Below are 22,251 nucleotides of genomic sequence, written 5' to 3' on the forward strand. Positions count from 1 at the left end.
GGCCATACTGGAATGTTTAGAGGGACAGCACCAGTTGGCGGACCGTATCCAGGGATGGTACCGGGGCCACAGATACCAGTCTACACAGGTTAGTTTATGTTTCGTATTTCGGTTTCTACATGTCATGACGAAAGACACGAGTGTACGCTAACATCCGCATTTTATGCGTAGGATTCTACCCCGATGTGGGCGCCGGACCTTCTTCTTCCTCCTTTCGACCAGATAACGAGGGCTTCACCTTAAACGACCTCGACAGCTTGACTCCAGAAGAGCCTGCCGCGCAAGGTGACCCCGATGTCTTGGGGTATTCACTGCTAGGAGGAGCACCACTTGGGATCTCTCAGCAGCAGACACCACAGCCCCTTGCGCGTCCTGAGTGACAGGTGAGGTCTCCGGATGTTCTCACCTACTCCGAGGGCCATGTTCGTGCCCAGCAGAGGGCTAAGAGGGTCCGACGCCCTAGGGGTGGTTAGATATATCTGATGTTTGTATCTCTGATGTTTATTTGTAATGAGATAGCTGTGGACCGCTTATTTGTATCCCATATTTATGATTGTGCTAGTTTACTTGTCATTTATTTCTATAGATACTATTGATGTGAACTTATTATGTTTGTGGGTTCCATAATGCTCGTGAAATAAGGGAAGTTCTTGCGAATTTTTTCCGTGATTTAATAAAGGACACGTTAGGTGCGGTACGAGTTAGCGGCCGAGATCCTGCAGACGATGATGACGACTACATGCTCGAATAGCTCAAAATAGGAACCATAGTGTATCTAGCTGCGAGTACGAGATCACTGGTTTCCACTGCTCAGCACGGCGATCACGGGTTTCCCAAATGTTGCATTCTTTGCCCAGACATACGTGACAAAAGACGACAACCCAATAGCAGTGCCCTTCCACCATTTCAAAAAGATGTGACAACACGGCAACCACACCAGGTCACCTTCAAAGCAGTCTCTCTGGCGAGGATGACGGACCTGTCATTCTACAGCGAAGGTCTGTGGCGTGTAGTGGGGAAGGCGGCATCTAGGCGCGATCGACCGAGCGGCAGCAATGCAGTGCTGTCAGTCTGCATGCATAGAGATGCATCGAGTAGTCATTTCGAGAATCGAATCTAGCCTTTTCAGTGTTAGGTCAGCTAGCCTCTTCACTGTGTTGTCATGTAGGCTTTTTAGGTGCATTTACACTCCACACTCCGGGTATCAGACCTTTGTGCGCCTATAAATACTCCGAAGTTTGTGAACTCCCAGCAACACTCAAACACCAAAGCTCATTGTATACCCAATGTCTGGAGGTGGGTCTAGCGGGAAGAATTACTACAGTTTTGGGAAAGGAAAAGAGGGAAGAAAGGGAGACCCCATAATATGGGAGGGGCCTCTTGGACCTGATTCCTTTCCGGAACCAGTGTTTGAGTTTCCGCCACAGCACAAGAGTAAATTTACCAATGAAACTCCTCTTCGACAATACGATAACCGTAGAGAACCGTGGCCAAAATGCAGACATGGTGAGGACTGCTTAGTGCAGATGTGCACCGACGGGATGGATGGCGGTCGGCATTTCTTTAAATGTCCACACGCATGAGCAATACTCGGTTGTTTCTTTTCTTTATCTTCAATGAGACACCTTACATGAAATTTGTTTTGCAGTATTCCGAGGCTCCAGAAAACTGTGGTTTTACTAGGTGGGTTGATCCTGCACCAATTGATTCTGTTCAGGAGTTCATCGAGTATCTCCAGATAAAGATCTTTGATCTGGAATGCAAGGTGAACCATTATGAGGAAGTGAGCGAGGGTAACAAAGACGACGAAGATGATGATACCAGCAATGCTGCCGGTTCACAGGATGAACCATGCACTATTCCTTACTGCAACTGCCCTTGTCACAAGAAGAAGGGCCCTGCGCCTCCGGCACCACCGCCTGCACCACCTGCAATGGATGGATACTGCGGAGAAGGCTCAACGCAGTTTGCTACGTGAGGTACGGCTACTAGGACTACCCTAGTGCTAGTGACATGTTGCATCGTTGTGTTTGTTGTGTTTATTTTAAAATTACCTAAGGCATGTTAGGTTAGTCCGGAATCTGTTTACCGTAGTTTGCAACGGGTTCTGCCATGCCACTGCATGTGTGATGTGTGTTTCATTATCGATGTATTATGATGTAAAATTTGATGGTTCACATTATGTAATGCATTTCTTAGTTCTTATTTCTTATCGTTATATTAATTAAATGTGTGCTTTTTAGTATTCTAGTGACATGAAAAGCTCCGAAAATATTAAGGACAAGTTCAAATATTTCATAGATTCCCGGCTACAACTGCAAATTAATGGCAAAAGTTACAACACACAGAGTCAAGCTCTCAACTGAAAACATAAACAACTAATTGCAGTGGCATGTGCACGCAACAAGGTAATTTCTTGTTGCATCTAAACCTACCATGCCTTATGGAATGTAAAATGCCGGGATTACATGGTACTACTCTACTGAGTGCACCGAGGATATTTGCCCTTCCTAATTGCTTCGGGGCCGGCTTCCTTCGCACGGCGTGCCCTCTCTCGCTTTCTCTCCCTGTCAGCTTCACGTTTGGCCGCCGCCTTACGATCCACCTCCTCCATCCTCTTGCGGATCTCTTCTTGCTCTTTCTTGCGCTTCTCCTCTTGCTGTTTCTCGTGCTTCATTCGGCGCCAACGTTCTGCAGCCCACCTTGCTTGTTGTTCCACAAAGTCCTTTGCCTGCTGCGACTGCACGGTGTCGAACCACTGCATAAAATCACAAAGAGGCGGAGGAGGCTTTGTCCAACAAAAGTTAGAATCATAACTCAATGTTAGGTCACAAAGAAAAATAGTGTATGTTGTCCTGCTACCTTGGCCCGGTCTTTGCCGTATCGCTTAGGTGGATCATATTCGTAGTTCTCACACATAAAGAACCTAATGCCGTAGTCATCTCCTAAAACCTCAGATTGCATGAACTTACATAACGAACCGCAGAAGCACATTGGCACATCAATTCCTTCAGGTACGGTGGCTACACACTTGCTCCACGGAATATAGGTTGATCCTGACGAAGACATTGTCGCTATAGTGTGGTGCGCCAAATGACGAACAATGATTTAAATAATGCACATATCGTATACCAAATCGATGCGTGAAAATATAGGTACTATCATAATTCTATTGTCTTATGCTGCAATATCAATAAGGTATTGTCATAATTCTATTCTAATGCATAATTAATTTAAAAACAAGTCTGTAATAGTACTCAAATTGTAATACTAAACGAGTGTTCTAAAGCACCAAATCTAATTCAGTTAATCCTCTAATTAAATAAAATTGTTATACAATATCAACGGATTCATACGGAAGTTACCGGTAGATCACAAGTGCGGAATTCGGCAGAGTTTCGCCGCTTTTCTTCTCCTCACCCCTCTCTTTTTTCCTGAATTTTTAGGCTCAAATGACAAGGGAATAGCGGCCAGGGCTTATATAGGGGAAGGGACTCTGTCGCCCCTGGGGTGGACGACAGCCCCTGTCGCCCCACGGGTGGGCGACAGGCCCCTGTCGCCCGTTGGGGGGGGGGGCGACAGGCCCCCTTTTTTTTAGCCAGGAACCTCGTTGCAAATTTGAAGAAAAAAATTACACTTAGGGCCAGTCGCCCTATGGGGGGCGACCGGGGGGTATTTTTGAAATTTTTCAAAACGGACATATATTTTTGAAATTTTGATTTTTTTTAATATAAAAAAGAAAAAAGTGCGGCCCACTTGCACCCGAAGTTTATGAAGATGGGCCCAATGTCAGGCACTCAACATCACCGAAACCTAGCTTGTAATTTCGCGGCCGCGCTCTGCCGCTATCCCTCACGCCGCCGCCTTGCTCTCCCCGCTCCAAATTTCGCCCCTATCGTGCTCCTTCCCCAAACAGCGGCACAACGCTTGGTAATTCCCTTCCTCCTCGCTTCGCTCATCTCCAGCACGCAGCACTCGGCACTTTCCTACCTGATGTGGTCCCTGACATGGTCAAATTAGATTTTATCTTTTTCAACCCAATTGAATGGTCATGTTGAACCATCAGTCGGTATTGTCTCCAAAGGGCGTCGGACGGTCAGTCGGTAAAAACATGTCGGTCGATATAGACTTATACCGACGCCACTTTAACGACAAATAGTTAGTGTCAGTGTAGCTCTATAGCGACCAATGATTAGTCGTTAAAACGACTTATACGGACCACAATGGAGCCGTGGATTTTTGGGCTGTGGTATAGTGATACCAAATAAAGAAAAATCAAACATTTAACAAGAAAAATATTGATCGGGAAAGACATCACTGGCAATGCCAACCTATCTAGCAACTTTCCAAGTATTGTTTACTGTGCACAATTGGTTAGTCCTAACAATGCATCTGTTTATTGTAATTATTATTCCTGATTAGTGCTAATTGCTAATTATTTGCAATGATTAAGTCATTCTGCCTCAGTTAATATCCAACTTAGTCTAGGTTGATAATTAGTTAGGATTAGACCCTAAGAGTTCTTGATTAATCCTAATTGTGCACCTATTAGAATTAATTTTTCTTGATTAAGACGCTGCCTCCCTCAGTTAGTACCCAACTTTAGGATTTCAAATCAGAGATTTAGAAGGCACAATCTCCACAAGATACTATTGCGTGGGAACGATAGCCTCGTTGATGGTACTAAGGAAGCAAACTTTCCTTTTTAATTGCATATTACTACAAAAATCTATTGTGATCTTTGCTTTTGCTATATTTTCATAATTCATCTTATACGGACAAGTAAAATGTTTTCATGGAAATTTGTCGTTGTAGGAAAGAACCGTTTGCTCCTGGCGCAGAGCATCATGCTAGCATGCTAGAAGAGCAAAAGCAAAAATTAACATATGAGCAAGTCGAAGCAAGATGTGCAAAAGATGGGGTACAATATTCAAATATGACACCTAAGCATAAGCTCGTCAAAATGCGCGTAATATGAAACCCGAGCAAAAAACAGGCAAAGAGGGACCAATATATGTAGTGCGTCGAGAATTACGACGCAACAATTTACATAGACTCTATAGATGGTGAATCATTTTTATAATCCCATGGTTGACTCCTCGTAAAGCTCAATTTGTTTGCACCTGCAATATGAGTGAATGTGTTATGCCATTTATGTTTCATGAATAAAATTAGATGTGTTACATGTATGGCTCTGCCATACATCAATACTATAGTTGAGTGCAATTACATTATCTACAACTTGGTTTTTTGCCAGTAAAACTATAATGCTATTTATCTATAATTTGTATTGCCTGTAGCAATGCACGGATATAAACATAGTGTAAATAAGAAGGAAGAGAGTACATGTCACTTCATAGTTTACCAACATCCACGCGCGGCTGGTGGGCTGCCAGGCAGGTAGCGACGACGGCCCCGCGGCAGCGATCGCTTGCCGCTGTGGTGCAAGCTATCTGGGACACGGGTGGTGGACGGGCTTCCCGCCTTCTTTGATCTCGAGTTTCAGAGTCACGATCTCACCGCATGCAGGTGGAAGGGCAAATGTTAGGAGTCACACGTATAACTATTTGTCAAACTATCACATAAGGTAGAACAATTTTTTGTTGCGGAATAATTTTTTTCCATCATTGGAACAATTAAAAAATTATTCCGAGCAAAAAAAATTTGTTCCAGCAACAAATTTGGTTAGATCACATACGCGATACATGGGCCGGTTTATTGGGCCGATTTTAATGCCAAAATACGAAATCCTGGGCAAACCTGCTACTGCAACACCTCTACTCGGGGTCATGTGTGTGACCCCGAGCAGCGCCCAGTGATGCCACAATGAGAAGACAAAGGCCGTGTTTGGATCCAAGGGCTAGAGTTATTTGGGCTAGAGCTATTTAGCCCAAGCAAATAACCCTCCAATAAAATAGTTGTTGATATGTTTGGATCTAAGGGCTATTTTGAGCTATTTTTCCTTCCCAATTATTTGGATCCAACTAACTTCTCTTCCTGTCGGATCCTGTGCTCCGCCGTGGCCTCCGTGTGGCTGCTGTGCTCCGCCCAGCCCAGCCCTTCGGTGCTGTTGTGCTGTGCGCCTGCGGTGCTGTGCTGCGGTGCTGTGCTGTGCGCCATGCTGCTGTGCTGTGCTGGGCCTTGTCTTCCCTGTACATTTCCATGCATATATACTTCACACGTGCATATATTAATCGAGCATGTGTATACATATTATTTAATCACAAAAATTAAATTTGTCCATACATATGTATCATTCGGAACATACAAGTAATGTTCTCACACAAACATACAAGTCCTTCATAAAATGAATGTAAATAATATTACAAGCCATGAAACAAATTATATGCCAACTCATCACGAAACTCATTCATGTTGCTATCTTCAACAAGAGGTTCATCTTCCGGCCATTCCGATTCATGTTGTGTTGGCATTGGGTTGTAATTTGCATCAGCATCACATTTACCAAACTCCCTATCCACAATTCTGCTCTCCTGAATGAAATTATGAAGAGTCATACAAGCAATAATTATTCTAGTTTGCTTCTTTTCTGGAAACTTTGCCATCTTCAATAAAATCATCCATTTCATCTTCAATACTCCAAAAGACCTCTCTATGACATTCCTAACTCTTGAATGAGCATGGTTAAAGGTTTCTTTCATACCTTGAGGCGGAGGACCGTTTTGCCATTGCTCCACATGGTACCTCGTACATCTATATGGTGAAAGGTAGCCCTTGCGGTTTGGGTACCCCGCATCAACCACATAATACTTTCCTACATATTCAGGTACACAATGAGACATATAATTCAATTATGGAAATGACAGAAAGAGTTGTAAGACATTTGCATTTGTTTACCTGGTGGTGGATGTGGAAATTTGTGAACATGAGTTGTCATTGCATCTTTGAACACTCATGTCATATGTCATGTGCTAAACTAGGCCATCCCGACAGCACAAAGGTAAATCTCATGTCGAAATCACAAACTGCAAGCACATTCTGTGAGGTTTCGTTGTGCCTGTTCAAGTATTGAATCCTCTTGCTCTTTGGCACCACAACCTTGACATGAGTCTCATCTATTGCTCCTATGCAGTTGTTGAAATGTGGCCAAAAATCTGGATTTTCTAGGTTAGGATGCACCTCAGAAAATTCCGGATCCTTTGGTTTAATTATGTCAGGTGCTAATCTAAGGACACAAGTCAGAACTGCATCAAATGTCCGACTTATTGTCTCCAAAGATCTAATAAGACGGTCCTCTGCTTGTCTAACTGACTGTGGTGCTCCAAGAACCCATAAAAACATAGCCAGAGCCTCTACAGATGACATTTTTGTTGTTGACAGTAAACCATATGACTCCACCAAAGTATTATGCAGCCTATTAAATAATGGTCTCTCAACTCTAAACATCTTGTAGCAAGAACTCCCTTTGGAAGGGGTCTTGGAACATCTTGGCCATTGCAAAGACAGCCTCACTTGTTTGCTCAACACCGCACTCAAAAGCCAATTGCTGACACCTCCTCACTAAAAAAGCCTCCTTGTCACTAGCTCGTTTCTTCATTTCCTGACTGTTGATTTGCACGGCCTGCTTGAAGGTAATGGACAAGTCCCTCACATAACGAACCATTGGGCTTTTGTTCTTCTTGACTGGACTTTTCACCAGTGCTGGTAGTACTCTCAATAGACCTCTTGCCACTACTCTTTTGGCTACTACTAGTACTTCTTGGTGTTTCCTGAAAATCCTCTTCTTCTGCTTCTTTGGGCCATGCATCCTCAGCACCTTCTTGGGCAGCACCATAATCATCTCCAGGCACAAAGGCACCACCTCCATCAATGGTACTAGAACTGAACATTTGTTCTAGCAGATCCAAGTTTCCTGGAGGACCCCATCTCAACTTCTTCAAATATGGTTTGTTCTGTACAAATGCACAGGCACAGATAAGTTAGTTTGGTTCAAATAAGGCAGTGTCAATCAAATATGTATGAAAGTACTAAGACAAAATGCTTAGCAAGTTTACAGAATAGCATGATTATCAGAAAACCTGAACACAAAACATGAACATGATAAATTATAGAAGGACATATTATAGCAAGTTTTTCCTTCAGTGGCAGCTAACCATTGTTCTGAAAAAAATACAAGCAGATGCTGAAAGCAAATTAAACCAACAGGAGTGCATGCACTCAGCTTATGCATTGATTATAAGCAGCTTATGCAATCCACCTACAGGAGTGTAACTGGATGACTGACCTACCAGCTCTCTTTTCTCAGTAACTAGCTAGCTGTTACTAATGCAGAATTAAAGACCGTGGACCTAGTAGCTAGCTAGCTGTTCCTTCCAGGTTATTAATGTAGAATTAAAGCTCCATTGCTGTCTATTGCTCATTTGAACAACACACATAAATATTTCTATCTATTTGAGTCAGAATTGATCCAGGATCTAGGTTTGCAAATAAATTCAAGTGTTATGTGCAGTCATAATAAAGTTTCCTTGCAGGAAAGAACCATGCTAGTGACATGAACCTGACAGAATATCCAAATTTTTTCAGCTAAATGGATAAGCATGTAAGCACGTGGTTGCCAGCTATATATTTTCCAGATAAAAGTCATCCTAGAACTTATGACAGACTCTTCCATGGCAAAATACAATTTTAGGAAGTAGCATTCATCTTCAAGTTAAGTTACAGTTAGCTCATTATTCTGAGCACCATTACTTGCAATGCAGAAGCAACTTTCTCCTGAAATGTCAGGTCGTGTATCTGTACCTAATCTATAAACAAGGCATGTACACATACAGCTAAGTTACAGTTACAGTATTACCATAATTTCAGTTTTTTTAACAAAGCTAAATAACAAGGCAAAGTAAGAAAAAATGTATGGAAATATATTCTTGACCACCTGAATGCATAGTGTAGCAAATATAATTGTCAAAACAAAAACACAATATACACCAACAAACAGGAACGAGACATTTTCAGAATTTACTCAAGGAAAGCCACAAGTCTTAACACATCAACATAAGCATAGGGTTCATGACATAAACTTTAATTAAAACCATCAGGCAGGGGTTCATCTTTTTGGTGGAAATTCAAGTACTAAGACAAGTATGGAATATACCTCTGTGTGTGTACGCCAGAATTCTGAATCAGCATCAATGGTTCCATCTGGCTTCCTCCCTAAACCAGTGTGTACTTGTAAGTAGCACCAAAAAGAGTAAGTGCTCTTAAGTATGCCAATTTGATTCTTTAGCTGCCCACGGCCATGCTTCTTTCCAGTTTTGGCATAAAAACCATAAGATATAGCCTTGTACCCATCACCACTCATTTGGTTTCCATTGTAATGGCCTGCTTGCACTTGCTCTAAGCACAATTGCAACAAATAACCATTATTCAAATCATTCCAATTCGCTCTATTGTCATAGCTCACCGAAGGGCAGCCGGAGCTGCCTAAGTCCTCGACCTCCTCTTCGTATCCTTCTTCTTCATCGACGCCGATGTAGTTGTTGCCGGGAGCTTGAGGATGGCCAGCACCCCTTGCTGTACGGCCACCCCGGCCACCACGCGAGCTCGCGCGGCCACGGTTCGACAAGGACGAGCGCGTACGATGCCAACCAGCCAAACTGACCTTTGCGCGCCCCCGTCCGCCGCCGTCTGCACCGGACGACGAGCCTCCACCGTGCGCAGGCCATGGCGGCATGTCGTCGCCGGCTCTACCGCTGCTACCTCCCGCCGATGACGATGCGCCGAATTGAAGTTGGCGAGCACGCTGTGCAGGCGGAGCCGCCCAGCCACGGCCGAGCCCAGGAGCGAGGTGAGGCACTCCCAGGGTGCGCGGTGCGCGAGGGGGAGGGTAAATAGAGCCATGGTCGAGCCCAGCTCCTTCCTCCCCGTGGCCTTGGAGGAAGGCGCCGTACGCATGCAGATGGGGGAAATTCTCGGCCGGCGGCACCTGTGAGTTGAGGTCGAACGAGTCCACGCCGGCACGAGGAGCAGGAGCGTGGTCGGGGGCGGTCGCCGACGTCTGCGATGTTGTGGACAAGAAGTCGAAGCCGTCCATGGAGATCCGATCGGGGATGAAGGTCTGCCGCGGTCCGAGCCGGCGACGGCTATGCGGTGAAGTCCGAGCCGGCGACGGCGATGCATTCCGTGGGGGCGAAGCGGCGCCGGCAGTCCGGATCAGAAGACGACGGGGTGGCGTGCGTGGGGGAGGCGGGGCGGCGCACACGTGGCTGGCGTGGGGGCAGGCGATGGGGCGGCGCACGCGTGGGGGGAGGCGATGGGGCGACTCACCGCCGGCGGCGGCAGATCGAGAGGGCGCTGGACATCCGCCAGCGGATGGGATCCGCCATCGCAAGGTGCGAGCTGCGGCCACAGGCAGGCGCAATTGGATGTGGCCAGGGGGGAGGAGAAAAATTAATTTTCCAGTGGGACCCACTCAAATAGCTCAAATAATCACCCTTTGGGTGGGATAGTTTTTTGAGGTAGGCTATTTCCAAATAGCCAAAACTAGCCCTCATGTTTGGGGATTTTGGGCTATTTTGTGCTATTTTAGGCTCAAAATAGCTCTATCCCTTGAATCCAAACAAGCCCAAAGTCGAGAAGAGCAGGGATCCACGCTTGAACATAGCGTTTTCACGAAATCGCAATTTGTGTTAAGTGATTTATGTACAAACTATAAAAGAGCCCTAGGTGGAGGGTTACTGATTGTCGTGGGCTTTTTGGGGGTACCCACAGCTGGGTGGCGGAACGCACCCGCCTAATCCCAGAGGGAGAGTACTCGGGAAAGTGCTAAGCGATTAGGCCAATCTAGCTTGGGGGCAAGAACACAAGAACACTCGAGTTTAGAGTGGTTCGGGCTGCCGGAGCGTAATACCCTACATCCACTGTGAGATGTATTGCTCTTAGTATGAATGAGTCTATCCCCTGCCCAGCTGGGGCTTGAGTTGTCTACCTCTAGCGAGCGTCTCCCTTTAATAGACCAAGGGGACGCGTACACAGGCGTTCAGACCCCGACAGGTGGGTCTAACGTGGATGTACGATATACTGCGCAGAAAGCTTCAGTGGAGCTACAGCGGTTGATAAACTCTTCTTGGATATGCTTCCTTGCCCTGTAGATCACAGTCGAGGGGAGTCTCCATCGGCGAGGCGCCCGTTGGGGCAATGTAGCTTGCAGCGTAGTCTGTCGAGGCTACCGTGTAGGCGTCATAATGGGCGATGCCGAGCCATCGTGACCAACTGGCATAGTAGACTGACATATGCGGCGTGGCCGGCGCTGGCGACTGCACTATGCGTCTTGGTAATACGCGGCCAACAGTGCAACCTGACAAAAGTCGCCTTGGGCTCTTCCGCCTACCGCATTGAATGCGGTAGGTAGGTGAGTCTTCCAGTGGAAGCCACGCGGCCCCGCGCGCGTGCCCGTACCTACGGACACGTGGCGGCTCCGGACCAGCCCCAGGCGGGGCGTTGGTTCCTCCCTGCTGAGGGGTCCGGATAGTATATGGGGGTCCGGGGCCCCCGACTGTTTTGGTTGAGCGTTCCCTTCTCCGGGACACGCGGCGCCACCGGACCCTTCCCTAGCAAGGAACGGGTTCGGGGCTGCTGACCGGGTGAGAAGGACCTCGGACCCCAGGGGTCCGACTGCTCAGCCCCTTAGGGCGTAGTTACGGATAACTACACGAGTTTTGACATAGCAAGAAGGGGTACCCTAGTCTAGAGGTACCGACAGTGGCCCCCGGGCCCACCTCGGGGGAGGTACGAACCCGCCGGTGGAGCCATTATCGTGATTTGTTCCAACGCAATCCTAGTTGTGTTGGCGTGCTCATGTCGCGAGCGGGTGCTCCGGACATCCTAAAGGCCGTAGCACTTGTTGCCAGGTTCAGGTACTAGAGCGCTCCCCGCAGGGTGGCGAAGGTGCAGGCTTAGGGTACGGAACCAAATTAAGCAGCTGCACGGACCTCGAACCGCCTAGGGAGCAAACACCACTTCCCCGGACCCGGCTCCTGGCGACCGTGGCGAGCGGTCTCCGCCGGAGCGGGCCACCGGAGTGGACTTGGAGCGACCGTGGCGAGCGGTCTCCGCTGGAGCGGGCCACCAGAGTGGACTTGAGCGACCGTGGCGAGCGGTCTCTACCGGAGTGGACTTGGAGCGACCATGGCGAGCGGTCTCCGCCGGAGTGGGCCACCGGAGTGGACTTGAGCGACCGTGGCGAGCGGTCTCCGCCGGAGCGGGCCACCGGAGTGGACTTGGAGCGACTGTGGCGAGCGGTCTCCGCCGGAGCGGGCCACCGGAGTGGACTTGGAGCGACCGTGGCGAGCGGTCTCCGCCGGAGCGAGCCACCGGAGTGGAATTGGAGCGACCGTGGCGAGCGGTCTCCGCCGGAGCGGTCCACCAGAGTAGACTTGGAGCGACCGTGGTGAGCGGTCTCTGCCGGAGCGGGCCACCGGAGTGGACTTGAGCGACCGTGGCGAGCGGTCTCCGCCGGAGTGGGCCACCGGAGTGGACTCGGAGCGACCGTGGCGAGCGGTCTCCGCCGGAGCGAGCCACCGGAGTGGACTTGGAGCGACCGTGGCGAGCGTTCTCCGCCGGAGCGGGCCACCGGAGTGGACTTGAGCGACCGTGGCGAGCGGTCTCCGCCGGAGCGGGCCACCGGAGTGGACTTGGAGCGACAGTGGCGAGCGGTCTCCGCCGGAGCGGGCCACCGGAGTGGAGTTGGAGCGACCGTGGCGAGCGGTCTCCTCCGGAGCTGGCCACCGGAGTGGACTTGAGCTGTTGCTGACGATCCCATGAATTACGCCACCGGACCTTGTAGCAAGGTGTAGGAAACTAGACCTTATACTAGAAAGGAGCTTGGGACCTCTAGGGACAGCAGTCTCGGATACTAGGGGGCTCGTAACAGGGCAGTGAAGTACGTAGGCTTAGGATACATTACCAGGCTAAGCTACGCGGAGCTTCTCTACCCCAGGATACGGGCACCACTTCTCCTGAGCATGTCCCTAGGGGTCCGAACTGCCTTCCAGCTAGAAGGGGTGTCCCCACCTGACCACAAGCCAGCAACTCAACTTGGATTGTTAGTAACTAAAGAAAAGACTCCGTTTAGGAGAAAGACACAATTAAACCAAAATGGATAAGTGCAATCAAGGTAAAGTTCAAATAAGACTGAGAAAGCAATTCTCCTTTATTGTGGTTATCGTGGTGTACATCAGAGGTCGGGATTACGAGGCCGGACCTCTACCGCTCTGGACCACTTGCTGGTGTTGCCTGTTTGTGCGATGAAGCCAGAGATCGGGTTTACAAGGGCGGACCTTTACCGCTCCGGACCACACGTAGGCGCCATGTTATTACAAGGATGTACTCTCTTAGTCCTATCTAGGGGTAACCTATGGCCGTTTCCCGTAAGGCCTGCACTTTCCTAGCCGGAGTGGAACTGCCACCTTTGAGTTCTCCACAGTCGTCGGAGGCGAAGGCATCCTGGACGTGCCTGAACTACATCATCCAGCATCACCTCGGGAGCTCGGGGGGGCCCTTCCCTGCCTAAGAACTGTCATATGCCTAGGAAGCATGGGGACGAATTCTTTGGCTTTGAATGGGAGTAGCCCAGCCGTCGCCGTCTGCCGTCGGAAGCCAGCCCGATGACCGTTCATCACGAGCTGGGTGCTCGTTTGGATGAGCACGGAGCGTGGTGAAGGGCGGTCGTTAGCCGATTCGACCTTGGTGCTGGCGTTGGGCCCCCGCGCCTGGTGGCGGGGTCCTGTCTGCAGCAGCACCGAGAGAGACTCGGTCCTGGCGAGGGAGGAGACGATATTCACCTTCCCCCGGGGCCACAGCGGTCGGCTCCAGGCTTCATATTGAGAGAAAGCCTTGAGCCGACGCCATGCCGCTGCAGGGGAACCCTGGCGGTTGCTTGAGAGAAAACCTTGAGCCGACGCAGAAGTGTTGCAGGGTGACGTACAGCGGGTGTCTCCGCTGCGCGCCGCCGCGCCGTCTCTGAGGTGTCGCAGTGGCGACGCACAGCAGGCGCCGCTGTTGTGCGCCGCCGCACCGAGGGCATCGTCGTCTCGGTGCCGTGGCATGCGGTGTGGGTGACGCCATGCCTTTCTTTATCTTCTCGTCGCCGTTGCAGAGGATGAGCTCAGCCTCAGAAGCCTGGAGATCTAGCCAACGCCTGCACCTCCCCACGGACGGCGCCAAATGTCGTGGGCTTTTTGGGGGTACCCACAGCCGGGTGGTGGAACGCACCCGCCTAATCCCAGAGGGAGAGTACTCGGGAAAGTGCTAAGCGATTAGGCCAATCTAGCTTGGGGGCAAGAACACAAGAACAATCGAGTTTAGAGTGGTTCGGGCCGCCGGAGCGTAATACCCTACATCCACTGTGAGATGTATTGCTCTTAGTATGAATGAGTCTATCCCCTGCCCAGCTGAGCCTTGAGTTGTCTTCCTCTAGCGAGCGTCTCCTTTTTATAGACCAAGGGGACGCGTACACAGGTGTTGAGACCCCGACAGGTAGGTCTAACGTGGATGTACGATATACTGCGCAGAAAGCTTCAGTGGAGCTACAGCGGTTGAGAATCTCTTGGATACGCTTCCTTGCCCTGTAGATCACAGTCGAGGGGAGTCTCCATCGGTGAGGCGCCCATTGGGGCAATGTAGCTTGCGGCGTAGTCTGTCGAGGCTACCGTGTAGGCGTCATAATGGGCGATGCCGAGCCGTCGTGACCAACTGGCATAGTAGACTAACATATGCGGCGTGGGCGGCGCTGGCGACTGCATTGTGCGTCTTGGTAATACGCGACCAACAGTGCAACCTGGCAAAAGCCGCCTTGGGCTCTTCCGCCTACCGCATTGAATGCGGTAGGTAGGCGAGTATTCCAGTGGAAGCCACGTGGCCCCGCGCGCGTGCCCGTACCTACGGACACGCGCGGCTCCGAACTAGCCCCAGGCGGGGCGTTGGTTCCTCCCTGCTGAAGGGTCCGGATAGTATATTGGGGTCCGGGACTACGCAGGAGGTCCGGGACCCCGCGGGGGGTCCGGGGCCCCCGGCTGCTTTGGTTGAGCGCTCCCTTCTCCGGGACATGCGGCGCCACCGGACCCTTCCCTAGCAAGGAACGGGTTCGAGGCTGCTGACCGGGTGAGAAGGACCTCGGACCCCAGGGGGTCCGGCTGCTCAGCCCCTTAGGGCGTAGTTACGGATAACTATGCGAGTCTTGACATAGCAAGAGAGGGTACCCTAGTCCAGAGATACCGACACCGATGCAAATTGAAATCGACAGCTTTTGGATCGTCCATGCTTTTCTAATGTAACATCAAATTCTACTAAACCAAAGGGACCACCTAAAGCAAGCTGTTCTCAATCCTAATAGGCTCCTCCGGTAGTATAAAAACAGCAGGTGCATATTTCGGTCAGCCGGGCCGACTCAGGGGCCATGTAGCAAAGGCAACAGCCGGGGGTCCAAGGAACGAGAGGCCCAACAGCCCATACAAAGGATGTCTTTCAGAATTCCAATCATCGCATTTTTTACTTCGGAGCTGACCGAATCGTAGCGTCATAAACTCATAGGCATCATCGTCGATAGAATCCGAACAACTAGAACTAAATCAAAAAATTAGAGAAAAGGTCGCCGGCTGCCAAACACCAAATATTTATTACGTACAGTGTGTGTTGCATGTGCATGTACTCTACTACTTGATTTTATTGTGGTACTTCGAATAGATGCCCATCATATACATAACTCCTTCATCTTTAATTCAGTGAGTTATTTCATTAATCAATTATTTAGCCGTTGGATCTTCAATTTTATAAATTTTAAAATAATTTTATTTTGACTTTTAGTTTGTATTATTGATAGTTTTCTTCAAAATTAAATATATATCATTATTCATTAGCAACTGGATGAGTGTTCCAAACGTTGCTACCAATAGGCACCCCTATTTCCGTCCGTGAAAAGTGGAGAACTCGACATGACAGCACCACCGTTTATTAGGGCCGGAGCTAGGTAGTGACCTGGGGGTGTGGCCGCACCCAATAAAAATTCATAATCCCTTACCACTTTTAGATTCACCATATTTTAGCTTTAATATACTATAAAATACCACAACCCTATATTTTCTCTAGCTCCGCCCCTGACGTTGATCCATATTAACCTCCTCTACGAACCTGACCGGCAGAAGGTGCAAGCTCAGCAAGTAGGTTGAATTCATCATTTTAATAGATTCAAGAAATAAATCATAAGCCAAAGACAAACGTATATAAACAAGCGGAGAGAGATGTCATAAGAGTAAAAGGTTAGGCACACCGCTTCATTCAATCCAAAACAAACAGCCGCCTAAATTATAATCCAAAACAAACCTTGGAGTTTCTTGTCACACGTCCATCTCCCAAAAATAAGTGGGAACTTATTGCTCGATCACAACTTTAGCAAGTTCAATCCAGACCAGAGGTTATATATAGCGGAGGGTGCAGTAACCTTTTTCACAAAACTCAAACAAGAGGTTCAGCCTCCAGCATCGCTCTAGCTTAGTAGGGCTCGACAGGTGTGCGGAACTTGGCACCAGCATAGACAGCGGCAGCACCAAGCTCTTCCTCGATCCTAAGGAGCTGTTTCAATCCAACCCATAGAACATGTTAGTAAATGACAGTCTACTCAAAGTATACAACAGGCGAACTGCAAGTAATTAGCAAGGAATTTAAAGATCGAAGTAATTGTTTTGGAATAAATAACTGCAAAACAAATAGCATTGACAGTGTTATAAATGACACCAAACTATAATAAATCATATGAGCAAGACGAAACTATGGCTGTCATTGCAAAAATGGAGCTACAAAAATATGAGAATCACTTGCCTGATTGTACTTGGCAAGACGCTCAGACCGGCAGGGAGCTCCAGTCTTGATCTGACCCTGTTACGAAAATGGATACATATATATTTAGCATTTCCATAAAAAATTGTGAAATCTTTGGTAAACAGATAAGGTGTTGTATTAATGATAGCAATTATCTAACTTTTTTTAATATGCTAAATATACTCAAAGTCTAATCTTACCGTGGCCAAACCAACCGCCAAATCAGCAATAAATGTATCCTCGGTCTCACCGCTAATAAAATAAACAAATTAACATCAGATATCATACCAAGTCAACATCAGGGATGAACAGTGACACATCATCTATATGCATACCTCCTGTGACTGGTCATCACACCCCAGCCAGCATGCTTTGACATCTTCACTGCCTCAATACTCTCAGTAACAGATCCAATTTGGTTAACCTGAAAAAATGGTGAATATGTTAGCACTCAATAACGAACTGTTCAAATATGAGTAGAGCACACAGAACAAATTCAACAGAAAAATGCTGGGTACAATAAACACCTTAAGCAGAAGAGCATTGCATGACTTCTCCTTGATAGCCTTCGCAACCCTCTGAAAACATATGGATTTGTTAATAAATGTAAACTGCCGAACAAAATTAACGGTTGACCATATCAAGACAAAGCAAAAACAAGATACTTACAGTTGGGTTAGTGACAAGAAGGTCATCACCGACAATCTGTACTTGCTCTCCAATTTCTTCAGTCATCTTGGCATAGTGAACCCAGTCATCCTGGTCAAATGGGTCTTCAATCGAGACAATGGGGTACTCACTCACAAATGACTTGTATACGTTCTTCAAGCTGTCTCCAGATATCTTCTGTGAACCATCATTGTTCTAGAGAAACAGAAAATATAATTACAAACTGGAACCAACTCAAGTTCATAAACTATACAAAATGAAAGGAACATTGACAACCTCCTCCTTGAAGTTGAGATCATATGTCTTGTCCTTGTCATTGTAGAATTCAGAGGCAGCAACATCCATCCCAATGACAACCTAGCATTCAGATAGTGACAAGGATCAACAAACCAAAATTTACATTTCGAAACACAATGCTCCCTCTGTTTTGCTATGTTTCTCATGGCCTCGAGAGCTTTCAAATTTTTGTCCATAGAATAGTGTAGTTATTGCAATATTTCCACTTTTGACTCCTAATTAAATGCTCCGAAAGAAGAGAAGTGGTTTCCTTATGTTATTTAATAGAGGTATGGCGGATCATTTCACATCATTTTGTTCTTGGAACCCATATTGTCATGAGTATTGGATCAATTAGAGTAGAGACACGCTAGAGGGCAGGGTCTAGCCCTACTGCTCCGGTGGCTTGGACACGACAGAGGACAGGGTAGGCCCTGCTGCTCCGACGGCTTAAGAGAATTGGGGGATTTAGGATTGATTCTTCTTCCTTCATTGAGTAGATTGATACATCTCCTCTCTTTATATAGAGTGACTTACTTGACCCCTAAGACTTCAAATCTTATCCCTAACAAACCCTAAAGTACTGGCGGCGCTACAGTACCGCGTACTACAGTGCTTGGGCCCATATGGCCAAATAAGCCTAGTTGACCACCCATAACACATATTTCCTTGGTTAGTGTGCATGGTGTGCTATGTGCAAATATAGTGAAACAGACGGAGTAATAATATCAAGCAGACAAACCTTTCCGGTGTATCCTGCCTTCTCAATTGCAGTCTTTAGGAGCTCTAGTCCTTCCTTGTTTTCCTAGAAATCAAGAAAGAGGGAAAATATTAAATCGACTACAACATTAATACTAGTTTCCCATGATTGAACCTAAAGAAAAACAAAAGTTCTCTCATGCCTTCATATCTCCGAGACAACTTGAGGGAAAAGGATGATCCTGCACGTTAAGATCATGGGCTAACCTGAATGTTCGGAGCAAAACCACCCTCATCACCAACATTGGTGGCATCCTGCCCATACTTCTTCTTGATAACAGACTGCAGAAATAACAAAAGATGTATAACTTTGATATAACTGACAGTCTACAAAACAAGACAACCAAATGAGTGAATGACAACATGAAAAAGATGAGAATTGCCTTCAGGTTGTGGTAAACTTCAACACCCATCTTCATAGCCTCCTTGAATGAGGCAGCTCCAGTAGGCAAGATCATGAACTCCTGTATATGTATAGCACATAAATAACACTGCAGGTGAATAAAACAAGATACGGTGTCAAAACTAAGTTGAAAGATTTGCCTGCATAGCAAGCTTGTTTCCAGCATGGGAACCACCATTGATGACATTAAATGCAGGAACAGGCAAAACTAATTGCTTGTTGCCAGCAAGATTGGCAATGTGCTGCAAACAAAACACTCAAATTCATGAGAACATTCATATTTAATAGGAAAATAGATTATAATTAGCATTAATAACTTACAGACCTGGTAAAGAGGAATTTTCTTGATGCTAGCTCCAGCTTTGCAAACAGCTAGTGACACAGCCAAGATGGCATTAGCACCAAGCTGAATACATCAGACAGTAAAGCAAAAATTAAATATATTAGGCACCAATTTTGCAAATCAAATGTAAGAATGCTTTCTTATACATGATATCAATCACTCATGTATACCTTTTGCTTGCACCATCCCCACTCATTCTTAGTGCCATCAAGCTGCTGAACCATAAAGTTGTCAATCTCAGTCTGTGTCGTAGGGTCCTGCAGAACAACAGTACAGGTAATTAATAATATACTTAACCTCAAATTATAACAGAACTGGGATAAGAGGACAACAGGGCACAAACCTTGCCAACAAGAGCAGGTCCAATGATAGAGTTCACATTGTTAACAGCCTGAGTCAAGTAAAAGGAATGTAAGTATATAGATAAATATTGCCTAAAAAAGCATATACTTAATCTATTAAGCCAGCAAATGATGTAGCGTCCATCTACCATGATAGTGCAGAAAGATAAGAAAACATTTTGCAGGTGCCACTGATGTTCCAAAATCTACTAAATTTAAGATTAGCTGATTCAACTAGAAACTATGATGGCACACGTTCAGCAAGTTGCCTTATATTAGTTGGCAAACACTCTGAGAAGGAATACAAAAACGAAAAGAATGTGTTTTAGTCTAGAAAATGGAAGGGACCATATTATACAGCAAACTGAAGCATGTTCATATAAAGCACGACACTGGTTCTACATTGTCCAGCACACAAAAACTTCAAAGCTCAAGAATCTACAGCTAAGGTATAAAACAGAAACAGCAGCTCATCTTTTAAATAAGCAGAAATGAGGACAGTTGTATCTCACATAAGAAACATAGTAAATTCACCTGCATACATATAACAGGGAACAAATTACAACGAATGACATGCACAATGGGAAAATATTACACTACCTATAAAGGCCTAGACATTTAATAACAATGCAACTACCAAACCAATAAAATGAAGGTAAAATAACATGCAAGCTTTGGGGCAAACCTTGGAAACTCCCTTGCCCAGGTAGTCAGATCCACCATCCCGCAACTCCAGAGCTTCATAAACACCTGTAAATTAAATGAGTTAGGCTCTTGAGCTTAGTGCTTTAAACATGGCACAAGATATAATTATAAATGCTACAATAACTGTAAGTTGAGCACATATTGACTATATCCCACCAGTTGATGCACCACTGGGAACAGCAGCACGCGCGAAGGTTCCGTCCGAGCAGCACACATCGACCTGTGGCATAGAAAATGAAGTTAGCTTATCTGATCACACATTTATAAAACAGCAAGTTAAACAAGTAGAATGTACAATCAATAAAGAATCAGATGGGGCGACAATCAGCAGATCGAACAACAAAGTCCTAATAACATGGCATTTGAAACCACAAATGTAAATCGTATGTGTAACCAAATCGACACAACAATCCAGAAAACTGCGAATTCGATTTGAATAAAAAATAATAAAGATGGACCCCCCGATCTGCAGCCTAACAAGACCTAAGCAGAGTTGAGTCAACAAATTATGCAGAGATTATCTTAAAAGTTGGATAAAATCCAAATCTAGACTAAACCAACGAAGAAATTCTAAACATCGCACTAAGCCGAACGAGTGCAGATCCTACCCAGTAAAATACCCAGCAGTCCATTTATATCCCAATTGGTAAAAATCCCCAAAACCTCGCCAAAACCCCAAGCCACCTCGCACGAGAAAGCGAACTAAATGACTAAATCAACGAAGCCACCACCACAAGCGAGATCGATGGCACCACGGCGCGTCGCTACCACTGCAGATCGGGGGGCAAACGGACTACACGCGCGGGTGGGCACTAAAGAGAGACGGGTAGCGATTCCGGAGGCCGTACCTCAACGGTGGGGTTGCCACGGCTGTCGAAGATCTGGCGCGCCTTCACGGACTGGATCGTCGCCATCGCCGAACGGGTTTCGGGGGAGAACCTCTGGGCTAGATCGAGCGGCGGCGGCGGAGAAGGCGATGCTGGATTTCGAGAGGGGCTGCTTCGATTCGATCGCAGTGGAGGCGGCTACCCAAGTTTAACATGCAGTCCACCTCTCGGCAAGGCAAATTTTACAAAACAGCCCTCCAATTTGGATGATATCAACCCGCAGTCTACCCCTCCATACGGCACTTTTTAGAAAACAACCCTTTAATTCGATGACATCAACCCGCAGTCCAAAAACAACCTAACTCACAGGTCACAACCCATCAAAAAGAAACTCACAGATATCAACTCGCAGCGTCTAAGGGTGATTTTAGTTAAGCTTCTCAACCTGTTTTTGCTTTTGCAAAAGTCAACAGCCAAATTCTGCCCCCGCGTCACCCTGAGGGCGACACGTGCGGCGACCCCTCCTCCCCACCCACAGGATCTCGCCTCCTCCACCGTTTGGTCTCTCTCCCTTTCCACCTCTGGCATCACATCGGAGGCTGGAGCAAGTGGGGATCCATCTCTTTCAATAATTTTTAATAGACCAAATTTATATTAGGGTTAGAGTTTCTCCATGCCGCGTTTCGTGGTATGGGAGATTTGTTCCCTCCTCATCTCCGGCAACGGTGAAGAGATAAGGTGGCTTGGGTCTCTCAATGACGGCTCCGATGAAGGAGGTGACGGCATCTACAGTGTCGGCAACTTATTTGGAGTGACGACATGGAGAATTAGGTTTCCGGATGGCACCATCGAGGCGGGGATGGTGCCGTCATCGTGGAATAATTTTCTCCGGCCACTTCTCCATTTTGTCGTGGTTAGATCCAACCACGGTGAAAGGTTGTGAGAATAAGTCTGTCCCTCGAGCTGATGTCATTCAGTCTTGGATCGGATAGATTGGGATCAGTTTCTCTTCTTCATCGGTGGCAGAAAGAGGAAGAAGAAAGACGCAAGAAGGAAGAAGAAGTTTGTGCTCATTCCAGCCTACAAGGATGTTGGTCG

General features: G+C 47.0%; 1 protein-coding gene across 1 annotated transcript; it reads right to left on the reverse strand.

The window, feature by feature from the left end:
- Positions 1–16,236: 16,236 nt before the first annotated feature.
- Positions 16,237–21,444, reverse strand: LOC120665998 (enolase 2). Its single transcript, XM_039945764.1, has 17 exons — positions 21,175–21,444; positions 20,483–20,546; positions 20,307–20,371; positions 19,624–19,671; positions 19,451–19,537; positions 19,263–19,343; positions 19,078–19,179; positions 18,918–18,998; positions 18,742–18,816; positions 18,518–18,580; positions 17,776–17,856; positions 17,500–17,694; positions 17,358–17,408; positions 17,166–17,254; positions 17,031–17,082; positions 16,831–16,887; positions 16,237–16,584 (listed from the first exon to the last, which is right to left on the reverse strand). Exons 1-17 carry the CDS (start codon positions 21,238–21,240, stop codon positions 16,504–16,506), a joined length of 1,338 nt encoding a protein of 445 aa, XP_039801698.1. The 5' UTR covers positions 21,241–21,444; the 3' UTR covers positions 16,237–16,503.
- Between the last annotated feature and the right edge of the window lie 807 nt (positions 21,445–22,251).

The sequence above is a fragment of the Panicum virgatum genome, chromosome 3N (genome assembly GCF_016808335.1).
Source record: "Panicum virgatum strain AP13 chromosome 3N, P.virgatum_v5, whole genome shotgun sequence".
NCBI lineage: Eukaryota > Viridiplantae > Streptophyta > Magnoliopsida > Poales > Poaceae > Panicum > Panicum virgatum.